Genomic DNA, 24747 nt, shown 5'->3' with positions numbered 1-24747 from the left:
ACTGCAGCAAGGTTTGTGGTTGCTGTGCCTTAGCTCTGCTATGCATGCTTGTGTGTGCATGTGGGAGGGAGCCTGTGTATTTTAAGGGAGAATCCCTTCTTTCCTGAAAGGACACTAATTATTAGCTGTTACCAAGTGATTTTATTGTGTCTGGGAAACTGCAGAACCCAGCAGTAGAATGGGGCTTGTTAAAACCTTAGTGATGTATGAGAAGTCAAGCACATGAAGGCATGCCCCAGCACAGATGGGAGAGAGGATGTTGGAATTGCATTGTTTGGAATTGCATCCAGCTGCTGGAATTGCAGAGGATGCTGCAGAAAGATAGCAGCACAGGTAGAGAGAAGAGTGCTCTGAGTTTCCTGCAGTGCACAGGCTGGAGGCCCCACATTAAAACCTTTGGCATTATTCCCAGATGTTCCATTGCTCCAAACTCAGCTGCACTCACAGGCACAAGAATTCCAGAAGGCAGCCATGCTGCCCAGCTCTTTGTTTGCCCTCAAGCCTGCTGAGGGTGACTTTTCTATCCCCCTTTTTCATGCCACAGCCCAAGGAGAGGGGTCAGACAGCAAATTTAAGTCTGTGGGAAGTTTCTTTTTATAACTGCTTCCAGCCACCCTTCCAGGGCAGAGCACCTGGAGCAATCAGCATGCCCACAGCTTTTTGGCTGCCTCTCGGGCCTCCGACCATCTGAGCTGGTGTGCCACACTCTGCAGCCACTCAGGGAGGGATTTGTCCCCACAGCAGGTCATTTCAAACTGGAGACAAGCAGTAATGCTGCAGCTGGCTTGCTCTGGACTTGTGACTCCCTGTGCTTCTGGGGGTGACTCTGACAGTACAAGGTTTGCTCAACAATGGCCCTGTTGTCCCCGGATGCCCAGAACAACAAGGCCTTTCAGAGTACTTGGCCCTGGTGCTCTGCCTCGTACCAGATGCTGGTGTCAGAGACAGAGTGGCACATGCCTCCTGAGAAGGGTGGGGCTTGTAAAAAAACTTCTCTGCTCCAGGTTTCACACAACAGAGTCTCAGGCATCCAATTTTGGGAAAAAATAACTTTAAAATTGAATGTTACAGTGCTAGAAACAGCCCTGGGGAGAGACCTCGAACAAAGGAATCTCTGGGCTTGAGCTGCCCTACAATCCACTTACCCATTGCAGTGGTGATTTGGGGTCTCTTGCTGCTCTCTGGCTCCTACAGAGTCCCCAGGTGACCAAACACCCCCTGCTCAGCCCTGCGGGACCCTGAGCCCTTGGTCAGGCAAAGGCTCCATTCCCAGCTGCTTGCCAGGGGCTCCGGCCATTCCCCCACTCCTGGCACAACCTGCAGGTCCCACCTCAGCTCCCCTGGAGCATTGGGGGTTCCACAGTGAAGGGAGGAGAGCTCCTGCCTGCTCCTGGGCTTCCCTGGCACAGGACACATCCAGCCCAGGGTTTTGGAGGGCTGGCATTTGCCTCATCCCCAGTCTTTCATCTCCTTCTGGCCATTCCTACCCTACCAAGCCATGGTGTGATAACTCCTGCTTGGGGAAGCCTTAGTATCCAAGAGAGCCAGCTCATGACAGCCTGTGGCAGAGCTCTGGGTCTCCATTCCCATTGAGGGGATGGGGCTGGGACTCAAGTAGCTCTTGTCAAAACTCTGTCACATCAGAGTGGGCTGAGTTTACACAGCAGCATGCAGAGCTTTTGCATAGAAACATGAAATTGTCTCATGGAGGCTCTGGATCTCTTGGGAAATCAGCTTTGTCCCAACTGGCCACATCCTGTTATTTTGAGACATTGTGATAGGGAGACAGCATGGCTTGATCTTCTGATGACAGAAAGGTAGCAGAGCAGGGCACTCAGTGTGCTGGTTGTTTCCTGGCGGGTGAACCATGCCTAGACCTCCAGAGCCTATACCCACTCTGCTAGCTGCAAATGGGATTCCAAATGTTAACTCTCTGAACAGCAAGAAACATTGGTGCTGAAAGGAAACCAGAGGAATGGGAGAGTGCTAACTTCTGTATTTCTTTTGAGGAAGAAGGAAAAGACTACAGCTAATTTAGAAAAACTCCTTGACTCCTACAGGGAAACTGGCTGCTGGGAGGGTTTGCTCCATGTTTCAGGGAGACAGCTGGTCACAGATATGCTTGGGAATGGGTAAGAGGTATCAGCCCAGTCCTTCCTGGCATTCATTCACTGGACTTTTACCTTCTGGATGGTTCATATGCTGACTTCCCACAGAGGTATCCAAGGCCACATGTTGATGCCAAGGTCTGCTCTTTTTCTCTTCAGTACCTTAGACAGGACAGAGTGCAGTCATCAGTCAGGGCATGGGCAAATAAATGTCATCACCAGCTGCCTATTTCACTGGTTCCTTGAATCCTCCTTACCGTTCACTGGTTTCATCCCTTGCCCCACCTTTGTTTCTTCCTCTAACCATCTACCCCTAATCATCCCGTGTCAGATGAGGAAAGAGGTGAATAATACCTCTTTCCCTGCATCTCTCTATCAGTGTGTGGTCTAGAGAACCTTTCCTGTGTCTCACTGTGCTGGTTTTCACCCCAGACCAAGGGCCTGATGGCTCTCACCACAAGGGTGACTGCACAGAGTGCTGTCTTTGTGGGATTAGGTTATCTCCGCTCCCATCGTTGTCCCTCTGTGTTCTGTTCCCGTTCCTCTCTGCTCTGTTGTGTGTGGAGTTGGGCCCTTCATAGAATCACAGATTCCCTAAGGATGGAAAAGCCCTCTGAGATCATCAAGTCCAGCCATTAACCCAGCGCTGCCAAGTCCAGCACTGAACCCCTAAACACCACATCTGCACATTGTCTGAGCACTACCAGTGACAGTGATTCTATGACTTGCCCTGACAACCTCTCCTAGTGCCTGACCACCCTTTTGGTGAAGAAATTTTTCCTAATATCACAGAAGTCTGTCTACATGACCCCTCATTGGCCTTCCAAGGGCGTGATGTAGAAGCTGCATCCAGCAGTGCCAACTCCTTGTGGCTGCCTGATGTGACCGCCCACAGCTTTTTTCCTGCTCGGTGTCAGTCTGGCCATCACCTGTCCATGCATGGCTCAGTTGGGTACAGGAGAGGGGCTGCTCAAAGGGAATTGGACAGATGTGTCCATTAAGTCACTTGTCTGTTAGCACAGAAGGGAAAAACAATCGTGTGTTTTCCTGGGGGTGATTCCTGAGCTCCCTGTGGGTGCATTATTGTCACTGTGTTCTAGGTGGGCTTTCTTAGAAAAGACACTACTCCCATTTGGCTGTCTGTGGTCCTTGGCACCTGGTGAGAGGGTGGTCCTTCATTTCCCCCTTGGTTGATCTTTCAGTGCCAGATCTCTGCACCCTTGTCACAAAGTGCTGAATGCAGTCACCCCCTGCGAGCACCCAGAGAAAGGAGCACAGGAAAGGGAGCAGAGCTCAGGCAGAGCAAGTGGTGAGAAGGCTGGAGAAGGCTGACAGCTGGGCTGTTCTTTGCATGCTCTCACCCTCCTGCTCACTTTCCACTCCCCAAATCCTGGCTGTCAAAGGCTTTTTATTGTCTTTTTGCTAACCACCCTCTTCAAATCAGGGCCCTACTCCCAATGCTCTTTCTCCACACTGAATCTCAACCCTTCCATCTTTCTTATGCTTCCCACTTCTTACACCTGCCTAGCTTCCCTCCTCAGCCAAAACCCACTGACTGCTATTGCCAAGCACTCCCTGAACTGTTGCTTTGCCAGGGAGTGAGCATCGTCTGTGGTAGGATCTGGACCAGACCTGGTGCCAGGAGTCCCACATCACCCACCACAGGGGCCAGGCTCAGCTGCAGCTCAGTGCTGTGACTTCTCCCAGTCTGGCACATGGCTCTGTGCACCAGGCACATGTTGGGAAGGAAAGGAGAGGACTGAGCTGCACTGGAGTTACTTGGATTTTTCACTTCTGGTTTGACAGCCCCTAATTTGAAGGGGTCAGGATGGGATTTACAGATCAGAGCATTTCTCTTCCCACACATTTTGGTCTCTCACACAGCACCGAGGCAGAAAACATCACCCAGTCTGTCTCTCTGGGTCCTGTATCCTTCAGAAACAGTTTGTTTTTTCCTCATTTATGGTACTGATGGAGAAAAATATACTAGTCCCAGGAGGCACATTCTCTGCTAACACTGTGCTTTTCGTGTATGTTACATTAAAGACAAGTCCTGGGCACATGCCTGTGCCACAGCCAGGGACCTGGGTGGGCGAGAAGGGAGGCTTTTGGCAGCTGTGGATCTGGCTGGAGACCAGGCAGAGCTGGGTGGGAAGCATGAACACTGTGTTCCACAGCCAAACGAGACAGAGAGGAGTGCAGAGATACAGGAGAGCTGGCCACCCATTCCCCCTGCTCACAGCCACCATCGGCTGGTGGGAAGGTGGCAGAGATGGCATCCAAGGAAACAGCAGCTGCATGGAGATGCAGGAGTTATTTAGGAAGAAGGAGTGAAGCAGTGGCATGGCACAGAGGAAACTTATTAGCACAAGGAGACTTTTAAAACTGGGAAAAATGAAAGCTGCCCATTAAACTGGAATGTGGGTAAGTGCTGGGTGTAGTTCAGCCCACAGCTTCAACCTCAGCGCTCTGAGCTGCTCTAACTCAGCACGGGAGGGGACCAGGGCTGGTGGCACAGGGCCACAGCCAGTGCCCAGAGCAGAGGAATGGCACAGCAGGGCTGCAGGGCAGTGGCACAGGCAGGGCCACCCAGGGAGGGTGACTTGTCCCCAGCAGAATGTGCCATCCTATTCAGCCCGAGGGGAGCTGTGCTGGTTGCCATGACAACCAGGACAGATCATATGACCCGTTCCACTTTCTATATATAAATCTGTTTCACACAGTGTATGTGACTCCATGGAAACCAAATGTTGAGCAAGAAAGATTGCATAAAAATGAACAAAATGCAGAATGACTCAAAGTATGAGGCAGAGAGAGGCTGTGGGTAGGGCTGAGGGGTTTGTGAGTGCCCCAGGCCTCCTCCTGAGCCAGGGCACAGGCTGGTGCAGGCATCAGCTGAAGCCAAACAGAGACCCCATTTCTTTAACTGCACCATACAGCACCTTCCTGTACCTAAAGGGGCTCCAGGACAGCAAGAGAGGGACTTTGCATAAGGGCCTGGAGTGACAGAGAGCAGGTTTTGATAAGTTTTTAGGAAGAAATTCTTCACTCTGAGGATGGTGAGACCCTGGCACAGGGTGCCCAGAACAGCTGTGGCTGCTCCTGGATCCCTGGAAGAGTACAAGGCCATGTTGGACAGGTCTTGGAGCAACCTGGGCTAGTGGAAGGTGTCTCTGCCATGGCAGGAGGATGGAATGAGATGAGCTTTGAGGTCCTTTCCAGCCCAAACCATTCTATGCTTCTGTGGTTCTGCCTTTTCTGTGCCATACCCTAAGACTGACACACTCCTTTTCCAAGCTCAGTGGTCACACACACTGCAGCTGGACAGAAAGATAAGCTCAGTATTGTCAGTGCAGAACAAGCCATTCCCCACAGGACAGAGGCTGTTCTGGGGCAGATTAATGCATTCCTCCTTGCAGGGAGTTTCCCCTCTATAAATTCCCCATCTTTCTGTCACCAGTGATCCTCCAGCACTGCAGGGCAGCTGCTTGTTTGGGCACCGTGGCCTTTCCTTGTGCTGCTGGGTCTGCAAGTGTGACTGGACAGGTGGCAGCAGCAGGTGAGTGTGCTGAAGCTGCCCTCCAGCCCTTTCCCACAGCCAGAGACTCCTCTTCATTTGCTCCAAGACTGCATGCTTTGCTGAAATAGGATCATAAAATCACAGAAGAATTTAAGTTGGAAGGGATTTTTGAAGGTGTCTGGTCCAGCTCCTTGTTCAGAGGTAGATCAGGTTGCTCAAGGCCTGAACTTGTGGGTTTGGGGTTGTTTTGCTTTCTTTTCCCTGGGGTTGTGTGTTGGGAATTGCCCTTGGTCTGAGCTCTGCTGGAACACTGTGCAAGCCCACACATCTTCAGGGAGCTCAGGCTTGTCAACACACAGATGTTTCCTCCCCAGGATCCTTCTTTGAAGGAGAATGGGGATTTCCTGCAGTTTGAAAATGGGAAGTCATTTTCTCTATTGAGCAAGGCAGAACTTGCCTCAGGGTCAAGTCATCATGGATTGAACTGATGTGTGTCATTCCCTGTTGCCTCACTTTGCTGCATAAAACCCTTTTTGGCTTTTTTTCCACCACTGGGAAGGCATCACAATGCCAAGGGCTATTCCAAAGGGACAGAATGAGTTGGGCTGCTGCTAACTTGATCAAGAAGATCAAGAAAGAAAAGAAAAACAGTCAGACAGTCAGAAGAGGTGGAATGGGAGAGGCACCCACCACCTCCCTACTGGCTGTGCTGCCCTGTTCTGAGCTGGCCCAGCCAGCCAGAAAGTGTCAGAGCTCCAACAGGCAGGCCCTGGCTGCTGCTCCTCTTCACGTGAAGCATCCAGGATGCCTGACCCAGTTGTCCTCATTAGATGAGCTTCCAGACCAGCAGTGTGTAGCAGCACACAGATGAAACAGTATTTCCTGGTCAGGGTTCTGGTGCTGTGGGGTGGCTCTCTGGCCCACACAGGTTGTCCTCTTCTTGACATCCCTGTCCCAGTGCCCCTGGATGCAGGGGAAGAAGCACAGAGAATGGTTAGGTTTGTGTGCTCTGACCTAAACAGCAAATCCCTTTGCCTCTTGGCAGTGCTGCTGTCCTGGATTAGAGGAGTTAACCCCATAGATCTTTCTTATTCCACATGCTTGCCTTTGCCATCTCTCTGTCACTGGTTTGGTGCTGAAGAGCTCCAGTGCCCTTTCTGCATTTGCTGCTCATTTCTGTTTTCTCTCTTCTGTGCCTTTATCAGGAGAATTCCATCCCTGTTCCTGCAGGCAGCAGACAAAAACCATCACTTGTCACATAGAACAAGACCTGTTGGGTGGCTGGCTTTTGTATGTTCCCCTGCTACATGGAATTCTGATCCTAGGAAATCTCGTGGGAGAGAAGTTCTTGCGCTGTTGGATTTTAATGTTTTGTGAGACACTTTGATCCCTTTTCCAGGCATCAAATACAGATGAAGGAGGATTTCACTGGGGTCACACGTTCACTGCTCACATTGTTCAGGTTTCCTGTTTCCTCCACCATGTGTTGCACACATCCTTTCTGGGTCCAGATTTGCCTGTCCACCACCATGGTGACAGCAGCTGGTGACACTTCCAGCAGTGACAGTCAGGGGAGTGGCCTGAACATTTCAGAGCTGGAAGGCGCTGTGGGAGTCAGAAGGTTTAGAAAGTGGAAGGGACTGCAAGCCCACCCAGCCTGAGCTGGGGCAGGGGTGTCAGGGTCCTGGCTTTTTCTCTTTATTGGAATAGTGAAGAACTTCTAGAAAGAGGCACTTAATCTTGATGGAGGAACCACAAGAAGTGCACAGCTCCCTGGTAAGCCTTGATACTTATTCTCATGATTGGCAGCTTCTTTTCAAGATGAGCTTTTCTTCAACTTCCAGTCCCTGCCTGAGTCCCTGTCTCTTTGCTGGTTTGCAATGCTCTCTGCTGATAGGAAACCTCCTCTCCATGCAGATGTCCTCTGTTGTGATTTACTGTTCTCAGAAGTTATGCTGGCAATAATTCTCCTAAAACAGGAACAAGAAATCAAAGTAACAGTCCAGTCTTGCTGATCTAAGGAAAGGGTACATCTACACATGGATACCTCTCAGCACTTTCCTTGTTCCATGTGTGTGGGAGCAGGGAAAGTGCCCTGCTGGGAGCTGGGTTTGGGAGAGCTCTGAAGCCCATCTGTGGGTGCTGTGCCAGATGTGGAACTGTGCCAGATGTGGAACTGTGGCCTCTTGGAACCCTATCTGCCAGTGGCTTCTGCTCCCTGTGCCCTGTCCTTGCAGTGTCCCAGCAGCAGGATTGCCTGTCATCACATGCCACAGTAACCAAAACCTCTCCCACATAGGTGTGCAAACATGGTCCTGGTTTAACTGTGCTGGTGCAAGAAGAAGGGACTGCAGATGGCCTGGCTGGGACAGGGTTGTGTCTGCTGAGGAAAACCGAGCATGAAAATCTCTCCTTTTCCTCAGATCTCCTGTTTTGGCAGAAAAGGGCCAATGTGCTGCCCACGATGGCCTCTCTGGTACTCTCATTTCTGAAAGGATGGCTTGCTGAATGTGCCTAAGCTATGAGGTACTTAATCTATGGTGCATTATAATGCCCAGGCCCATGTGCCTCTATCCCAGAGCTCATCATCCCACACTATCTGTGCCAGAGCGTCCTGGGCTCCTACATGATAAGAAAAGGGCTAGTAGTGACATGGCAAGGAGGAATGGCTTCAAACTGAGAGAGAGTAGGTTGAGATTAAGACATTAAGAAGAAATTCTTCTTAATGTGGGGCTGGTGAGGCCCTGGCACAGGCTTCCCAGAGGAGCTGTGGCTGCCCCTGGATCCCTGGAAGTGTCCCATGCCAGGTTGGATGGGGCTTGGAGCAACCTGGGATAGTGGGAGCTGTTCCTGTCCATGGCAGGAGGAATGAATGAGATGAGCTTTGAGGTGCCTTCCAACCCAAACCAGTTGGTGATTCTGTGATTCTGTGAGGGCAGGTGCTGAGGAAACATGTATGAAGTCAAGTTTTGTTTCTTCTTCTGTTCCTCCTCTACGCCATTTTCCATTTCTCTTTTCCCCTAAAGCTGCTGTAGGAGTCGGAGTCCAAGTGTTGTTGGGAGGGGATTGCACTGGGACTGGTTAGGGGCTCTAACACAGAAGTGGTGCCAGCATTCAGTGGATCTTCCTCTGCAGTCTCCATGGGGGGCTAAGTCCTGCCTAACAGTGAGCTGAGACACATTCCTGTCTAAAACAAAGGGAAGAGATCCACACATACTCCATGCTGTCTTGGTTTCAGCTGAGATACAGTTAGTTTTCTTCCTAGTAGCTGGTACAGTGCCAAGTTTGGATTCAGAACGAGAATACTGGATATTGATTAACACCCTGATGTCTTAGCTGGTGCTCAGCAGTGCTCACTCTAAATGGAGGAGTCATCTGTGTCCTGTGCTGTGCCAGCAAGGATCTGCAGAAGGAGCCAGGAGGGAGCAAGGCCAGGGCTGACCCACACTGTCCAAAAGGATATGCCACACCACAGATATTCCACTCATGCCTGTGTATAAACTGGGGGAGTTGGCTAGGAGGGGCCAAATGCTGCTCAGGGAAGGGCTGGGTATGGGTGTTCAATTGTACTGTGCATCACTTGTCTTTCTTGGGTTTTATTCCTCTCTCTTTTTGTTTCCTCCTGTTTCTTTGTTATTATCATCATTATCATTATTATTATCATTATCTTTTACTTTATTTCAGTGATTAAACTGTTCTTCTGTCATGAATTTCACTTTTTTTTCTGATTCTCCTCCCTATCTCAGGGGTGGGAGGCAGGGAGTGGGTGGCTGTGTGGTGCTGAGTTGCTGGATGGAGTTAACCCACAGTACACTCACATAAAAGCAGACTGTTTCCCCATTGTTTCCAAGAACTTCAGCATTTGGCATTGCATTGCATTGCCATTTGCATTGGCAGTGCTGATATTTCCTCTTGACTGTCATGGACAGAGACCACTGTGCTCAAAGCACTTCTTTATTGGTGCAAAATCAGAAGCAAAGTTAGAAATATTAGTGACCACAAAATAGAATTAGCAACTGCAAATCATAATGGTTGTATGCTTTTTGAAGTGATGTCCGTTTTGGCACGGACTATAGATGAAACACTGGGTTAATTTTGCTTTTTATACTGTTTCCATCCAACATTTTCTGGTGTTTACTGTATAGCATCCAGATCTGTCACTGGGCATAACCTTTGTTTAAGAATGCAGCCATGGCACTCACCTGTGAAAGTCCACTCACTTGCAATCCAGCAAAGAGACGTGAAACAACACTGAAAATGTGACTGAAAGAATGTTGGGGCAATTCAGAGCTTCCCTTAAGGAAACTGGTAACATCTGTCCTTGCAGGGCTCTGGTGCTGACTGTGCAAAGTGGAGGAATACCATGGGCCCCTAAAGTGATCTGAGCTTAACAGTGACCTGCTTGGCACATGGAATCACTGTAGGATTGTATTAAGAAGTAGGAGTAGTGGGAATGGAGGGAATTCAGTTCCAGGAGGGAAAGAAGGTGTTAGGTACAGAAACGGCGAGCGTGCAGCAAAAACGTGTGAAATCTGGACCTTCTGAGACAGAAGCCAGGGCTGAGTTACCCCAGATTCCTCTTTAGGAGGTTCCCATGCACAGCAGAGATAGTCTGGTGTATCTTTTGTTATTTTCAAGGCCAGATATCAGTGAAGGGAATATGAGGGAACCCACTTGCTGCCGTATTCTTCCAGAGCTGGTCCACTCCCACACTGCAGAGTTTACTCTTCTTCAGTGTCCTTTTGCAAACTATAACAGGGCACCATTAATCCTGTGGTGGAGGAGCTGTCCCAGGATTTGTTCCAGTACTCTGTGCTATCTGGACCTTACAGGGAGAGAGTCTGGTTTTGTGAGTTGGGTGATGGTGCCCCTGTAAAATAAATTGTGACAGCACCTCCATGATCAGTGCTTTGACCCACTGGTATATCCATGGGAAGATAAAGGAGGGCCAGATGCTTGCCTGTCTTTCTCAGACACTGGATGATTTCATGCTTTCCATTTTACTGCTCAGCCAGAGTCATTTTCTTGGACAGCTCCTCATGCTCCTGGGACATTAAATACAGAGGGGTTGATTTTTGTCCCAAAGGGTCATTTCTTCAAGGCAATGTTGCTTCATGCTCTGGATGAAACTAGCACAGATGAAAAGAGAAATGGAGTGAAATACTTTGGTTATACTGGAATCTCTAGAAAGCCAAACCACATCATTTCTTTCCAGCTATGTGTCTGGTTAGACTTTAGATTATCTAGATATTGACTTAACAGGTTGGGGTTTTTTTGTTTTTTTTCTTTTCTCAGCAGAAACCCCGAAAGGCAACTCCTCAGCCAGGAGAAGACACCGTGAACGGCCACCTTCCCCCCGGCTGGCAGAGCTACATGTCTCCCCAGGGTCGCAGGTACTACGTGAACACCTTCACAAATGGTAAGTGGGGGTGGCTTTCCAGTAAATGTTTCACCATACCAGCAGAGATCTGTTTCAGAAATCATCTTGCTAGTTGATTTGGATAACAAAAGTGCCTGCAGAGCCAAAGTAATTAATGTGATCCTTACACCATATGAAAAAAAATACAAGAAGATTATTATTCTCTGTCATCTTAATTCTGACCATCAGAAGATATCTGAGATGTTGACAAAAGACAGAGAATGTAAAGCAGAAATGTCCCTGTCATTAATGTTTTAGAATCTGAAACACTGTTAAAGATACAATTTTTACCACGTTCCCTATTTCCTTTACCTGGAGATATTTATGTCTATATTTTTTACCACATTCCTTATTTCCTTTACCTGGAGATATTTATGTCTATATATACACATACCTGTAAATAGTTTGATAGAACATCAGATATCAGTAAAACACCTTTGGGGAAAACAGAAACAGTGAATTGGTCAGACTCAGCTTGCCTTGGAGACAAGGAAAGAAAAACACATGTAATGGGACAACACAGACAAAGCTTTCAGTCTGTATTTGTGTGCTCTATTCACTGTCATGTTGAGAAGCAGACTTAACTCACCATCTTATCACCTGCTCAAGACCTGTCAAACTTGTACCACCTCCAGTTTACCTGAGACTCTGTGTCAACCTGCTCTTCTCATGAGCTCACAGCAGCATTGCAAAACAGGGTCTTGTGACCAGAAAATCCACATTTCTGTAGCAAAAAAAGAATGCCAGAATGACTTGAAGGAGAGGACAAGTGGAACTAACCTTGCTCACAGGGAAGTTGCAGCCATCAGGAGTGACCTCTGGCATTCCTTTATTACACTCACAAAGGAGAGCCATGGGCATCTCATGGTCTGTTCAGGGGCTGATGTCTTTTATTTCAGAAGCTTTTGGCCCAGTGCTTTGCCAAGTCATTATTTACTGGAGTTTGATGCACTCACATCTTACAGGATGTTCCCTCCAGAAGATGCATTTCCATTTAAGCCTGCCTCCATTTTCAAGCACAGTTTGCTCTGGCTGATGGACAGCATCCCCTGCACAGCTGGGGAGATCAGCAGGAGTTAGATACCCCATCCCCACTGCTGTTCAGATGTAGGGGAAGAGGTGATTATGCTCAGTTGTGAGCCATCACTGTGATGGACCCATACTCACTGGGATGAGGCCAGGTGAAAGGCAGAGCCTGTTTCTTTTGTGATAAGAGCTCTTGTCACAGGGACTCTGCCTCAGAAACGTGGGGGACAGGGACTGAATTTCTCCATAATGTCAGGCAGTTTTGTACTTCTCTCACAAAAATTACAAGTAATATAACAAGGGCCGATTGCCATATCCTGCTTGGGAGCTCAGGCCAGAAATCAGAGATTTCTGATTCCTCTAGGAAGGGAGGATAAGTTTGGCACAGGCTGACCAGGGAGGCGGGGGAATCTCCGTCCTTGGAAAATCTCAGAAACTGGCTGGACAGAGCTGTGGCTGATCTGTTGTTAGCAGTGATCCTGCTCAGAATAGCTGGGCTGAGGACTTCCAGAGGTCACTTCCAACCAGTCTAGTCCAAACCACCTATGGTGTTTATGTAAGAGGATAGAAGTGGGGTTTCTGTGTTCTGAGCCTTGCTTTAGGGATCACTTATTCAAGTTCTGTTTAGATAAGAATGTTTTCACCATCCTAAGCCCTGCTGGCTTTGAAGTCAGGCTTGCTCTTTTTCCTGTGCTGGACTCAAGAACCCTGCATTTCTGAGCCTCCCATTGTTCCATAAGGGCTGTGGGACAGCAGGAATCTCCTGCAGCATGTGCAGGGGCACTGACTACCCTCCAGCTTAGTTGGTGTTCCTGGCAAGCTGTTTAGCTAACCTGCTCAGTTAGAATATGCTGCTGCCTTAAAGTGCTCCAGCTGCATAGAGACTGCAGCTGGGTGATACTGCTTGAGAGTGTTTTTGCTCTGGTTGGGCTATACTGCATGATCAGACTCAGACCTCATATGCCTGTGCTTCCTGAGAGTGGATTATGTGCCACAAAAGTGTCACCTGTGGTGTCATCTCAGCTTCAGACAATGCAGAATGCAACCTCCAGGCCTTTTGGCTGAAGTGTGTGGTGAAACCTTTCCCAGCCTTGGCATGAGCAGCTGTCTGGACACTATTTTGATTTAATCTGACTAATTAGCTTTGACCTCTGATCCCACAAAAACCTGTGGTTCAGGACTATCCATAGGCTCATGACGGTCAAATTTCGTGTTGCTACACGTTCTTCTTTGACTGCTGGACCTGCTGAGCCATGCAGTCACCATAAAGTCACATTTGGCATGTGAGACTTGCTCCTAACAGTGGGACTGCATTCTGACACTTAGAATGTATTCTCTGGGTTTCAGCCATAGTAGATAAGTCAAAGATAAGTCAAAGACAATATGCTAGAAGCCTTAAACCTGCAGGACCCATCTTTCCTGTGGCAGAGCTGCATTGGCATGGGTGATGTTTATGGCCAGTCTCACAGACTGGACAGCTCACTGCTGACTTTTCTGAACTGCTTATTTGTCCTGTCACTGCTGCAGCTGCTGCTGGGAGTACCAAGATAAACACTGGCAATGTTTGTCACAAGGACATGGTGCTGGCACACATCTCTGTCACAGGGCTTTGTGGGCCTCTGTCCCTCTTGGCCTCCTTAGCACCATCATTTCAGCAGCAGGAGCCAGGTCTCTTCTCATCAAGGTGCACATGTACTTCTAGGCTGCTCTCATTTACCATTCACCAGACAATGAAAGTATCCTGAAGCATTGGAGAGAGGTGTCAGTGTTTAATGCACGCACATGGGAGCTCAGGGGTCAGTGGAAGACAGCTGGCTGGCCCTCAGTGCCTTCACAGATCACTCCAGCCTTCAGTGGGCTTTAATGTGATTAAAGGTCTGCTAATCATCGTTACCCACCAACAGCAGCTGATACAGAACTCTTGGTGTGTAACATCACAGCCACTTCTCAGATATCCCAGGCACCAGGGGAGGGAGGGAGGTAGGGACTCCTCTCCATGGCATCCAGCAGGATCCTTAGCTCTCCTCAGCTGGAGCCCTCACAGCAGTTCCTTGGAGCTCAGCCTTGCCCATGTGCTGTGTGCACCCAGGGAATCATGTCCAGCTTCTTCCATCCAAGGGTGCTCCATCCATGGATGCAGCTGCTGAGTCCCTGATGACAGCATCCTGCTGCAGGGCACCTCTGATCCCACTTTTTCAGAGTCCAGAGGATACAAACCTGCCACTAAATGCAGTTAATTGCTGGAGTGCTCCACTCTGGCTTTTCCTTCAGGGCTGGTGTTAGGCAGCAAATGTAGCACTGCATTTTATGTTGAACAGCTCCCTTTGAGCTCTTTTGGAGCCTGGAGCACACAGATCTATGCTCCTTTCTTTTTGCACATGTCCCTGAAGCATTGCTGTCATGCAACCTGCCCTTTCCATCGCAGGTTTCTCATGCATGAGGTGGAAGAGAGTCACACAGCAGCATGGTGAGCATGCTGTGGGAGCTCCAGGCATTGGGTTCACTGTCTGTTTGTGTAAATGTTGTATTTGGGCAGTCTCAGAGTGGCATGTCCCTCACTGCAGCACTCCAGCTGTCCTGGGTGTCCACCAGTTGCCTTGGCAGTCAGTGGGAGACATATCCCAGGGCAGAGAGAGGGGATTCATCCAGCTCAGGGCTGTGGCTGAGCCCTGGGTCAGGTACAGAGCATATTTCTGCCCCACTCTGGGGCTTTGCTGGCACCCACTGCCTTTCTGAGGGGGAATGCTATCAACAGCAGCCTTTCTTGGCAAGTCTGTGGCACTTTTAGCACTTCCATCACTGAAAAGCTCCGGTGAGAGGAGGTATGGTGTGGGACTGTGGCTAAACATTTACCCAGCATCTAGGCAGGGTCTGTGGGTAGGGGACGCAGTTCATTGATGGGAAAACAGGTCTTAAAAGCAACAAAGGCAGTTTGAAAGCTGACTAAAGGGAAAACAAGGTGGGGACCGTGATTAAATTACAATAAGCTGCTGCAAAACTGTTTTCCAGCTCATCCTCAGAGCATGGTAATCAATGGTCCCTTGTCCAAGGGAAGTTTGTACTGAAGGGAATCCTGTAGTGATCTGCCCAAGAATCCATTCTAGGCAGTATTTCCAGTGATGAATGGCATGTTGACATTGAGAGCACTTATTCAAACAATAACTTTTAATTGGAGCTGGAAGAGAACACGGTGTTCCCTCCTGCACAGAACAGGCTCAGAATTCACAGTCACCCTGGAATAGGAGGATGCTGTTCAGTAAAGATGCATTTAAGATCAGAGATTTCATCAGAAATAATTAAATGGCAAAAGACAGGCAATGGAACAGTTTACAGATGAAGACATTGGGGCTCTGGAGGATCTGAAGTTGAGTGAGAGCCAGCAGTGTTGTGCTAGAACAAACCAGCCAGCATTTTCCATTGTATAAATAGGAGTGTTGTCTGTGAGGCATGAAGTAAGCGTCCAACTTTACAAGGAAATTATAAAGTCTCAGCTGGAATATTTTATCTTGTTTGGACGCTACACTTCAGGAAATATGTGAGTCAGTTGGATAAAGCCCAGAACAGAGTAGGAAAAATGATGGAAGATGTGGAAAACCTAGCCTGTGGGTAAATACTGGGAGACTGGGGGTGTCTGCCCTTAGAAAGCAAAGATATGGGCAGGGTCATGAAAGTAGGCTTAAGGTGCATAAAATGCCATTAGGGAGAAGACTGTTTGCAATGCCTGTCATCACTAGAAGATTTCAATATCAATTTCAATTTTCATCACTAGAACACAATTCAGTTGCAACCAGGACAGCTAACCCTTCCAAGCTCTCTTGGAAGTGAAGTGTGGGAGTACAGTACAGCCTGGGAGTCTGTATCACCAGAGCAGGTTATGCAAAAGCATGAAAATTCACTTTGGCCTCACTCTGGGGTAGAGCAGGGACAGTATAACTTCCTGAAATCCCTGTCAGGCCTGTTTTTTCAGTCTGTAAAACCTAAACTACATGAAAAATATTTATCAATGTGAAAAGTGACAAACGCCTGGGGACTCAATGAAAGTTGTTCTTTATTTGGTGTCTTTGTATTTCCCCAGCTTTTACAATCATCACATCTAACCTGGCTCTTGTCACTCATCTGCTGGCTTGCTTTTTCTGGTTGTCTGAGTAAAAGAATCTTAATATGAGTTTAGAGGAACATTTCATTTGTGCTTTTCATTTGCAGCTGTGCTGAATCTTCCCACTGTGTTTTGGGGCAGGTCCTGCTCCTCCGTGGGCTGTCTGTCCTGTCCTGGAGCTCTCCAGGGAAAGGCAGGATCAGCCAGGAATGTCACCAGGCTCTGGGATGGGTGCATGGCTGGGAGCAGGGGGTGGACACAGCCTTTGAAGAAGGTCAGCAAGCTAAAGCTGTACAAGATTTGATATGGTAGAGCTCTGTGCTGCTCCCCACATGAACTCTGTGTGTAGTTCTGTGCCCTCCTTCTAAAGAGAAGAGGTGTTGGGTGACCTGTCTGTTCCACAGCTTGTCTTTGTGACCATGCCTGGTGGTGCATCTTCTCTGCCTCAGTGCAGAAGCCTTTTTTGGGGGGGTTAAATTGTTTTATTGCTCTTAGTGCTTGAACAATTCAGAAGTGGTAACTTGCATTCCTGGGAAGGAGAAATGGGAGTTTAGGGGCAAGTAACATCTTGACTCTTCTGAGTCTTCAAAATGCAGCAGATGCCTCCCTTCTTGTGAGGCATTACTGCCACCATTGTTTCCAGTGGTTAATGTCCTTCCACACTGGGAATATTTGCCTTTGTTATATATCTTGACCCTGAGATGAGTTCAGTTGGTCAGAGCAGGGTGCTAATAATGGCAGGGTTGTGGGTTTGGTCCCCATATGGGCCATTCACCTGAGAGTCTGACTCCACAACCTTCTGGGTCCCTTCCAGCTCAGACTATTTAGTGATTTTTGTGATCTTATCTGACTGTAACAGTATTTCCACCATGTGTTGTTGTGTGGTCTAATTTTCATTGTCTTTACAGGAAAAAACAAGGAATTGGTTCTTAAGTAGAAAGAAATAGAATATATTTGTTCCAGTGTTCTTATGTGGAAGAAAAATATTAGGAAAATCAGTAATGAAGGAATTTGGGTTACCCTGGAACAAACAGCTGTGCAGAGGTGACAAACAGCATGTTTCTGTCTGTCTCCACTTGATATCCCAGATAAACACTCCACATTTATCATCCTTTGAAGCAGGTTCAATCCTGAAACCGTTGTAAAGGCCTCTGAGTTGTACACAATCTACACAACGAAGCCCAAGACAATTTCAGTGTACCCAAGGTTTTCTGAGCATGGCCTTGCTACAGGAAGGTTGAGTCCAGTGACATTACAGCTGGGTGCCTGGCATCTGCCTTGTGCAACATCTAGAGACATCCACACTTGCCAAAACACAAGAAAGAGTGCCCAGAATGCACAGCCACTACGTGGTTAATGAGTTACTCAGTGTCTGTAGGAGGGGTTTACAATTGTGTGTGGGTGGTAGATTCAGCAGGAAAATATTTCATTATGCTGAAGAAATTGTCTGATGGGCTGCAGCTGCAATACCTCTTGCATTAGTCAAACAACAGCACTCCAGCTACCTTGCCCATCACATTAAAGATGACTTATGTACTTGTGACACCAGTGTTTGTGTGGCTTACAGTCACCTTGCTTTCACAGCTGAGGCCAACCTTATGTGGTGTGTTCTTATTTCCAGCCTTTTCTTGTCTTTTATGTAAGCTCCTTCCCATTTACTAAACAGCATTTTATCTCTTGGAAAGCAGGACTTCTGCTTTTGTGTTATCTTGATCTTAATTAAGATCCATATATTCTAATCATCATAAACATCATTAGTAAAATGCCACCTGCAACAGTGAGTTCAGGGGTAGTCCTGAAATCTGTGGCTGAAAGTGGTCATTTCCTTGAAAGGTCTCTGAGTTGAGGGGTTTTATTCATCCCTCAGCAGCTACACTCAATTCCTTCTCCAACTAAACTTATGAACTGCAGCTCAAATAGTAAGTCATTTATGGAGACACCAAAGAGATGTCAAACATTTTTATTACACATTTTCTCATACAGTTAAACTGTTTCAGTGAGCATTTCCCTCTGATACAGGATGCCCTAGCTAAAGTGTGGTGTAGGAGCCTGCCTTGGTAAAGTGGCCTAAAACCCAGAACAACAAAGCCTGTCTCGGAAAATGCTGGAAATGGCATTATTATCACTGCTAAGCCTGCAGTGAAGGGCTTGCTTTTGTCACATGTTTGCAAAAAGGAGGGGCATGGTAGATTTGCAGTAATCATTTTGAAAGATCAAGTGAGAGCTCTTGTCAGCAGCTTTTCCTGTGCTGTGGAGGTGGCTGCAAGCACCTCTCCATTCAACATGTGGACAGAGCAATTCAGGAACTCCTGGATGGTGCCTGTCTCCATGGTGTGTCTTTCAGGACTGAGGTCAAAAGCTGTTTGGCAGCCTCAGTCTCTCTTTTATTGAACTGCCTGTGGGATGGAAGTGGATTTCAGTTCTGATACCACAAGTCCTGCTGAACAAGTTCATGTGCTGCCTGGTATTCTGCTTTCAGCACTTGTGTGCTTGACTCTCATGTTTGATGCAGAGATTTGCACTGGTCAGTTCTGCCTCCTTTTTTGTCTCTTTGTATTAGGTCTGAGGAGGGAGGTAAAGGCACAGTCCTGGGAGGCCCATGGAGGAGTGTGAGGTCACTGTGTTGCAGTTCAGAGGTTCATGCATGGGCTGGTGGTTTGGGTGTTTTGAGCTGATACTGGAACAGGTGACTCATGCAGGATTCAGTACTGCAGGGCTCAGTGGACCAAAATGTGGGAGCACAAAGATGAAGAAGGTATTCAGGAGAGTCCACAGCCTTTGGTCTGCAGGAGGCCAGGGCTGGTCTGAGTTCTGTGAACTGATGCAGAGGTGAGACCTCCTCATTCCAATGAAACACAATCTTGTGCTGCACATCCTTTGTGGAACAGAAGGGAAAAATATTTTCATTGCACTCTCATCTATCCACTCCTTCTACTTCAAAAGTTGTGATGGTTCACACCAGTCTCAGGGCATCGTGAGTGGTGTTCCCTCCTTACATGCCCAAACCCCCACACTCCCTTGGCCATTCCTTTGGGCTTTTTTTCTACCCCACAGAGTACCAAGAAATGAAGTGCTATGAAAACTTTGCCAGTTCATCACAAATGGGGGGAAGATCTTAGCCAGAAAGGGGACATGAGGTGTGACAGCCCTGACAGTTCTCTGCTCCTGGCTGGTGAGGCAAGGTTCAGAGTGTGGTGGCTCCAGGCAGAGGAGGTTTTGGCTGAGAGTGCTGTGCTGTTAAAGAAAACCTGTTTTCTAAGCAGGGCTGATTGCCCTCCCTCTGAGTCACAGGGCCAACCAATCTTTACCCTTTGGGGAGCCATGGACCTGCCACAAACCTTGCTGAGAGCCTGTGGAGATGCAGTGGAGAAGCACAGAAGGGTTATGGAGGGTTTGCAAAGTGTCTGCAAGGGAGGAGTTAAAACTGTGTGGGCCTGTTCTACCCTTTTGCAGATGTGACTTCTAGTCCTGCTTGTTTGCAGGAGCAGTTTAGGAGAAGTTTTCAGGGTTTCTTCTTGTAGCATTGAGGGGGGGGACATGTTCTGTTGCTGTTCTTCCTCCTGTCTGTGCATCTTCATCCTTGGTCTGTGCAGCCTGCACAGCTTCAGGTTATTCAGGGCAGAAACTGGGTTTGGAGCTGCTCAGCATCACAGGTTTATTGCTGTTAAAGCCAAAATAAACTCCAAACCTATTTATAGAGATGTGAGTTAGCACCAGTAGCTGGGTGACAAAGGACAGGTGCTACAGATCTTTAAGACCAGGAGAGGTTTCTGCACAGTAAGCAGAGACCAGAGGTCCACTGGCTTGATCTGCCCCATTCTTGTAGATGACAGAATAAAACTTTGGAGCACTTAGTTCCAAAAATAGAATTACACATGACACCATGCTGAGATACTAAATGCATTCCTGAAAGGAATATAAGCACATTTGTGAGGGATTGTGCTGGTATATAAAGCCTTGACTTTCGGCTGATATATGTTCAAGCTGGAGAGCAGCTCCTTTGACCTTAGAGTGCTACTGAATTCATGGAAGAGGGACCAACAATTCATTCTTCAATTGCCCCAGTGTGATCACAAAAATCATCCACTTCAGGATATTCTCAGAAGCTGTGTTTCTTGACTAACACAACATCCCAGAGTGTGTGGCTCTCTGACACATCATGTCATTTCTCATTCTGCCAAACAGAAGTGAACTTGCTTCCCCCAAACACCACAGGTTTCCACTTTTTCTCTGGTAGGAAATGTTTCACCACTTCTGTGAAACCCTCTCTGGTTCCATTGGCCAGTAGAGCTCAGATCTTTGAACTGTTTTTCCTTTTACTACGTCATTTCAGTTTTAACAAGTGGTTTTCTCCTGCCTTGCTGTTCACTAACTAAATTCCACAGAACCACAGAATGGTTTGGATTGGAAGGGATCTTGTGCCAGCTCCTGCTGGGGGCAGACATGTTCCACCAGACCAGATGGCTCCTAGCCCTGGCCTTGGGTATCTCCCAAGGCTGCAGTACTTCTTTTTGTTCACAATCCTCCTTCACAGTCAAAAATTGTCTGCAATTGTCTGCTGGGTCATCTCTCTCAAAAAAACTACTGGTTATTCCTTCCCACACTGCCTAATTGGTCTAATTAACGTGTGGCTGGTAAGGGAGGACAGAACTTGTTGGTGTTGGTCTGCCTGTGCTAAATTGCACCTGGAGTACGAGGCTTTAGCTTGACTGGAACATCCTCTGGGGAAAACTGTGTGGGATATAAAATCCAGGCCAATATGGAATCTATTCCTAAAATCCATGATCACTCTTTTACCACAGAGTTACAAGTGGCCTTCTGATTTTCCAAGCACCAGGATTGAAGGCTCTGTGTGGTGCTCCCAGACAAGACTCTGCCTTTGCTGGATCAGACAGTGCATTATCTCTCAACAAGCCTTCTCTGTATCTCTGTAAAAAAAAGTCATCCCCCCACTCACTTCTAATCCCCACTCTCGTTTCTAATCATGAATAAGCTGCAGAGAAATTTATGTCACAGTTTTACCTTTGTAAATGTAGTTGCTTCCAGTAGATGGCATTCCAGCAGTGCAGTTCTGATCCAGATTAGTCCCTATCCCTACTGAGCTGCCAGAATAATCCCTGCACAGAAGTGGACTTTTTTTTTCTCCTAATGCTCAAAATAAATGGAATTAAAACATTTTTGTTCATTTCCTAACCAATTAAATATGTTTCTTTCTATTTAATGCATTTTATAGCATTGTTTTGTTTTGTTTTGTTTTTTTATTTTTCAATGTGCTTAACTCCAAAGTCATTTTATTTTGGAAAATTTGTCAAGACACTGTATGTTTTGAATTGGATTCACAAATCTCCTTACCACTGGGCACTGCTCTTTCATGTGTGAATTTTCTGCCCTCAAGTTATGTGTCTGGGTGCTCTGTGTGGCAGAGGGGAAGAATGAGGCACTGCACAGCAGCTCCACAACAGCCAGGAGGCAAAGCAGAGACCAGTTACAAGAAGCAGCTGGTAATTTTCACAGAATCACACAAAATTCTGAGCTGGAAGGGGCCCACAGGGATTGAGTCCAACTCTTGAGTGAATGGCCCATAGAGGGATCAAACCCTCATGTTAGCATCATGCTGTGGCCAACTGAGCTACGTCTCTTTAACCAATTAATTACATTTCATACATATATTTGGTAGGTTTTTAGGTGCATTCCTCTATAGGGTCTCAAAAATGCTGGAGGTAGATAGGCTTGTGTGAAACCCCCAAGCCAAACATGAAGGTAATTTGCTTTACTGCTAACATTAAAGTCAGTGCTGGCAAAAAAAAAAACATCACTGCACTGGGGCTCAGCATCAGTAGGCATCAAATTCCCTTCTCACAGATCTCAACTCACATTATTAATTAATCAACAATTTAAAAATTAAAAAAAAATAATCTACAAGACACGTGGGTACTGTATTGTTTATCCTTGCCTTATAGTAAATGTAAATTAGAATTTGTCTTTATTTAACCATGCACTTGTGGACTGTAAGCCAAGCCAAGCTGACTCATAAAAGACAACTCTTTGCATTTGATTTTACTTCTGTTTAGTTAAGACACTTCTCAGTGCTTCTTTATTGACCTAGTGTGGAATTTATTTACTTACTGCCCAGTTCACAAAAACAGGCTAAAATTTAAATATTCCCCTGTGACTCAGCAAAGCTTCTAGTTCATCAGGTTTTGCACTTAGGGGAAGAAAAAACTCAAAGTATTTTTCTTTGGAAGCAAAAGCACACTGTGTTTCAGGGAGGGGGTGAGAGGGGAAGGTTGGGAGGAGCAGGGAGTGTATCTCTGGGACATTACAGGTGTGGGAGGTGGCACCTGCTTCCATTTGGGATCTGTAATCCTGAGTCCTTTCCTGAAATAAGGAACCTAACACAACCCTTGAGGACATCTCTGTGCATATATATGTATATATACATAGACATCTATATGTGTATAGATACATGTATGCATGTACATATGTGCATGAATATATATATATATATATATATATATATATATATCAATAGGCATTTTATGGTTCTTAAGCATGTTAACCTCTTGGGTTTGATGCCCAAATAAGCACTGATTGAGGACAGGAGGCCTTATGTGCCCTGAGGGAGGTGTTCATTGCCAAACCTAAACTGTTAATTCTCAGGGGCTCTCCTCCATCACCACTTGACCATGGCCATCCAGAATACTGACACAGATGCAGGATTTCAGGCTTTGGCAGAATTGGATGGTTGTTGGTTGGGATTTGGGAAACAGCAGTTTCAAATGAAGCAGCCAAGTAGTCCCTTAGATTTGATGAAAGTGACTTGTTTATTTTCTTATTTGATACCATCTGGCTATCAGTGCTGTTTAGTTGATTTGGAACTGACATGTGCATTCAAAAGGAATGGTTCCTTGGGCTTTCTAGCTGGACTTCTGTGGACGTTGCTGCTCTCACTCCACTGTCTTCTGTTTACAATTTCTAAAATGTTTTGCACTTAAATTTTCTGTCTTCAGCATGTGGTCAAAAACAATTTTCCATTTGCTGAGAAAATGAGCAGAATGGTTAAACTACAGAGGCAGCTGAAGGGAGGGAAGGAGAATCATTCTGGAGTGTCACAACTGCTGTGACAAACATTTGCAGATTCCAGCTGCTAAGTGACCTGAGTGGAGAAAAGGAAATTTTCCAGGGAAATAATTTCTTTTGGGAAAAAAGGTGCTACAGCTTGTGCATATGTGTCTGGAACCACATCTGTGAGGCACTCACAGCTGCCTTTCATGGACAGAGAAGGGGCAGAGGCGCTGCCACTGCTTGGTGTCTGTCCCCAGGCTGAGGACCACGGCTGGCAAGGGTTTCAGTGCACCTGGAAAGGCACTCACTGCAGGCCAGCTGAGTGCTCCCAGGCACTCATCTGGAAGAACCAGTGATGCAGCTTCCAGCCTGCTGTCTCCACCCATCCCAGCTGGCAGCTGTAGCAGGAAGATGTGAGGGGAGAGAGGAAGTGCAAGCAGGTGCAGGCATCTTCCTCACAGGGTGAGAGCCCGGTTCAGAGGCCAGTGAGGGTCAGAGCCTGGTTTATGTGTACTAGTCATAACTCTGCTATGTGTGCAAAAGCCTCCATCACCCTCACACTGGTGTTTCCCTTCAACAGAAACGACGTGGGAGCGGCCGAGCAGCGTGCCTGGCACTCCAAAGAGCCCTGTGTCACAGAAGAGTTCTGCAGGTACTGTTTGATGCTGTGCCTGACTGCACTGCCTGAATCTGCTTCTCCAGCATTCAGCAAAGCAAAGGAACGTGCTGTCATATAGTGGGACAGAGACTTGATGTACACACAGAATCACGGAATGGTTCAGGTTGGAGGGAACCTTAAAGATCATCTTGTTCCACCTGCCTGCCATGGGTGGGAACACCTTCTACTATCCCAGGTTATGGAATATGCTCCAAGCCCTGTCCTTGGACACTGCCAGGGATCCAGGGGCAGCCACAGCTGCTCTGGGCACCCTGTGCCAGGGCTCACCACCCTCACAGATTTTCTCTTAATCTCTGATCTCAGTCTATCCTCCCACAGCCTAAACCCATTGCCCCTTGTCCTGTCACTCCAGACTCTTGCCTAATGTCCCTTTCTATCTCTCCTGTATCCCTGTTAGACACTGGGAGGGGCTCTAAGGTCGCCCCAGACCCTTCTCTTCTCCAGGCTACACGGTCATGAGAGTGTAGCAGAGCAAACATGGTGGGGCTTTCCCTCCTGACACATCTTCTGGACTGTTTCTTCCCTGCCAACCCATCCATCTTCTACCTGGGTGTCTAAAGTGTCCACTCAGGAGCTGGGGTGGCTCCTTCTGGGAGCACAGAGGCAAAGAGGGGCCCAACAAGCACTTCCTCAGTTCTGCTTTCTGACAGGGCAGGGAAATTAAAGAGCTGCAGACACACATGGGCTGGCTGATGCTCTTCCATGCAGAGCATAAGCACAGAAAAGAGTTTTAGCATGTGATGGCTACAGGGGTGATCATATATATAATCTCTGTCTTGACTTGAGGTTGCAGGGAAGCAAGTAACAGAGTCAGATGTGTAACTGTACTGAAAA

At 47.4% G+C, this 24747-nt stretch overlaps 1 protein-coding gene across 3 annotated transcripts in view; it reads left to right on the top strand.

Moving 5' to 3' along the window:
- GAS7 (growth arrest specific 7) overlaps nt 1-24747 on the top strand; it is an 83125-nt gene that overhangs the window by 20689 nt on the left and 37689 nt on the right. Inside the window, exons 1-3 of one of the 3 annotated variants that reach the window (XM_015645813.2) lie at nt 7302-7404; nt 10924-11047; nt 23815-23886. In XM_015645813.2, the coding sequence (XP_015501299.1) occupies nt 7372-7404; nt 10924-11047; nt 23815-23886 (229 nt within the window). In that variant the 5' untranslated portion in view covers nt 7302-7371. Of the gene's footprint in view, nt 1-7301; nt 7405-10923; nt 11048-23814; nt 23887-24747 lie in introns of those variants that run through there. The other 2 variants (XM_015645812.2, XM_015645811.2) reach the window with 2 other exon arrangements.

The sequence above is a fragment of the Parus major genome, chromosome 18, assembly GCF_001522545.3.
Source record: "Parus major isolate Abel chromosome 18, Parus_major1.1, whole genome shotgun sequence".
NCBI lineage: Eukaryota > Metazoa > Chordata > Aves > Passeriformes > Paridae > Parus > Parus major.
Note: the sequence above shows the minus strand (reverse complement) of the source record. Positions and strands in the feature narration are given on the sequence as shown.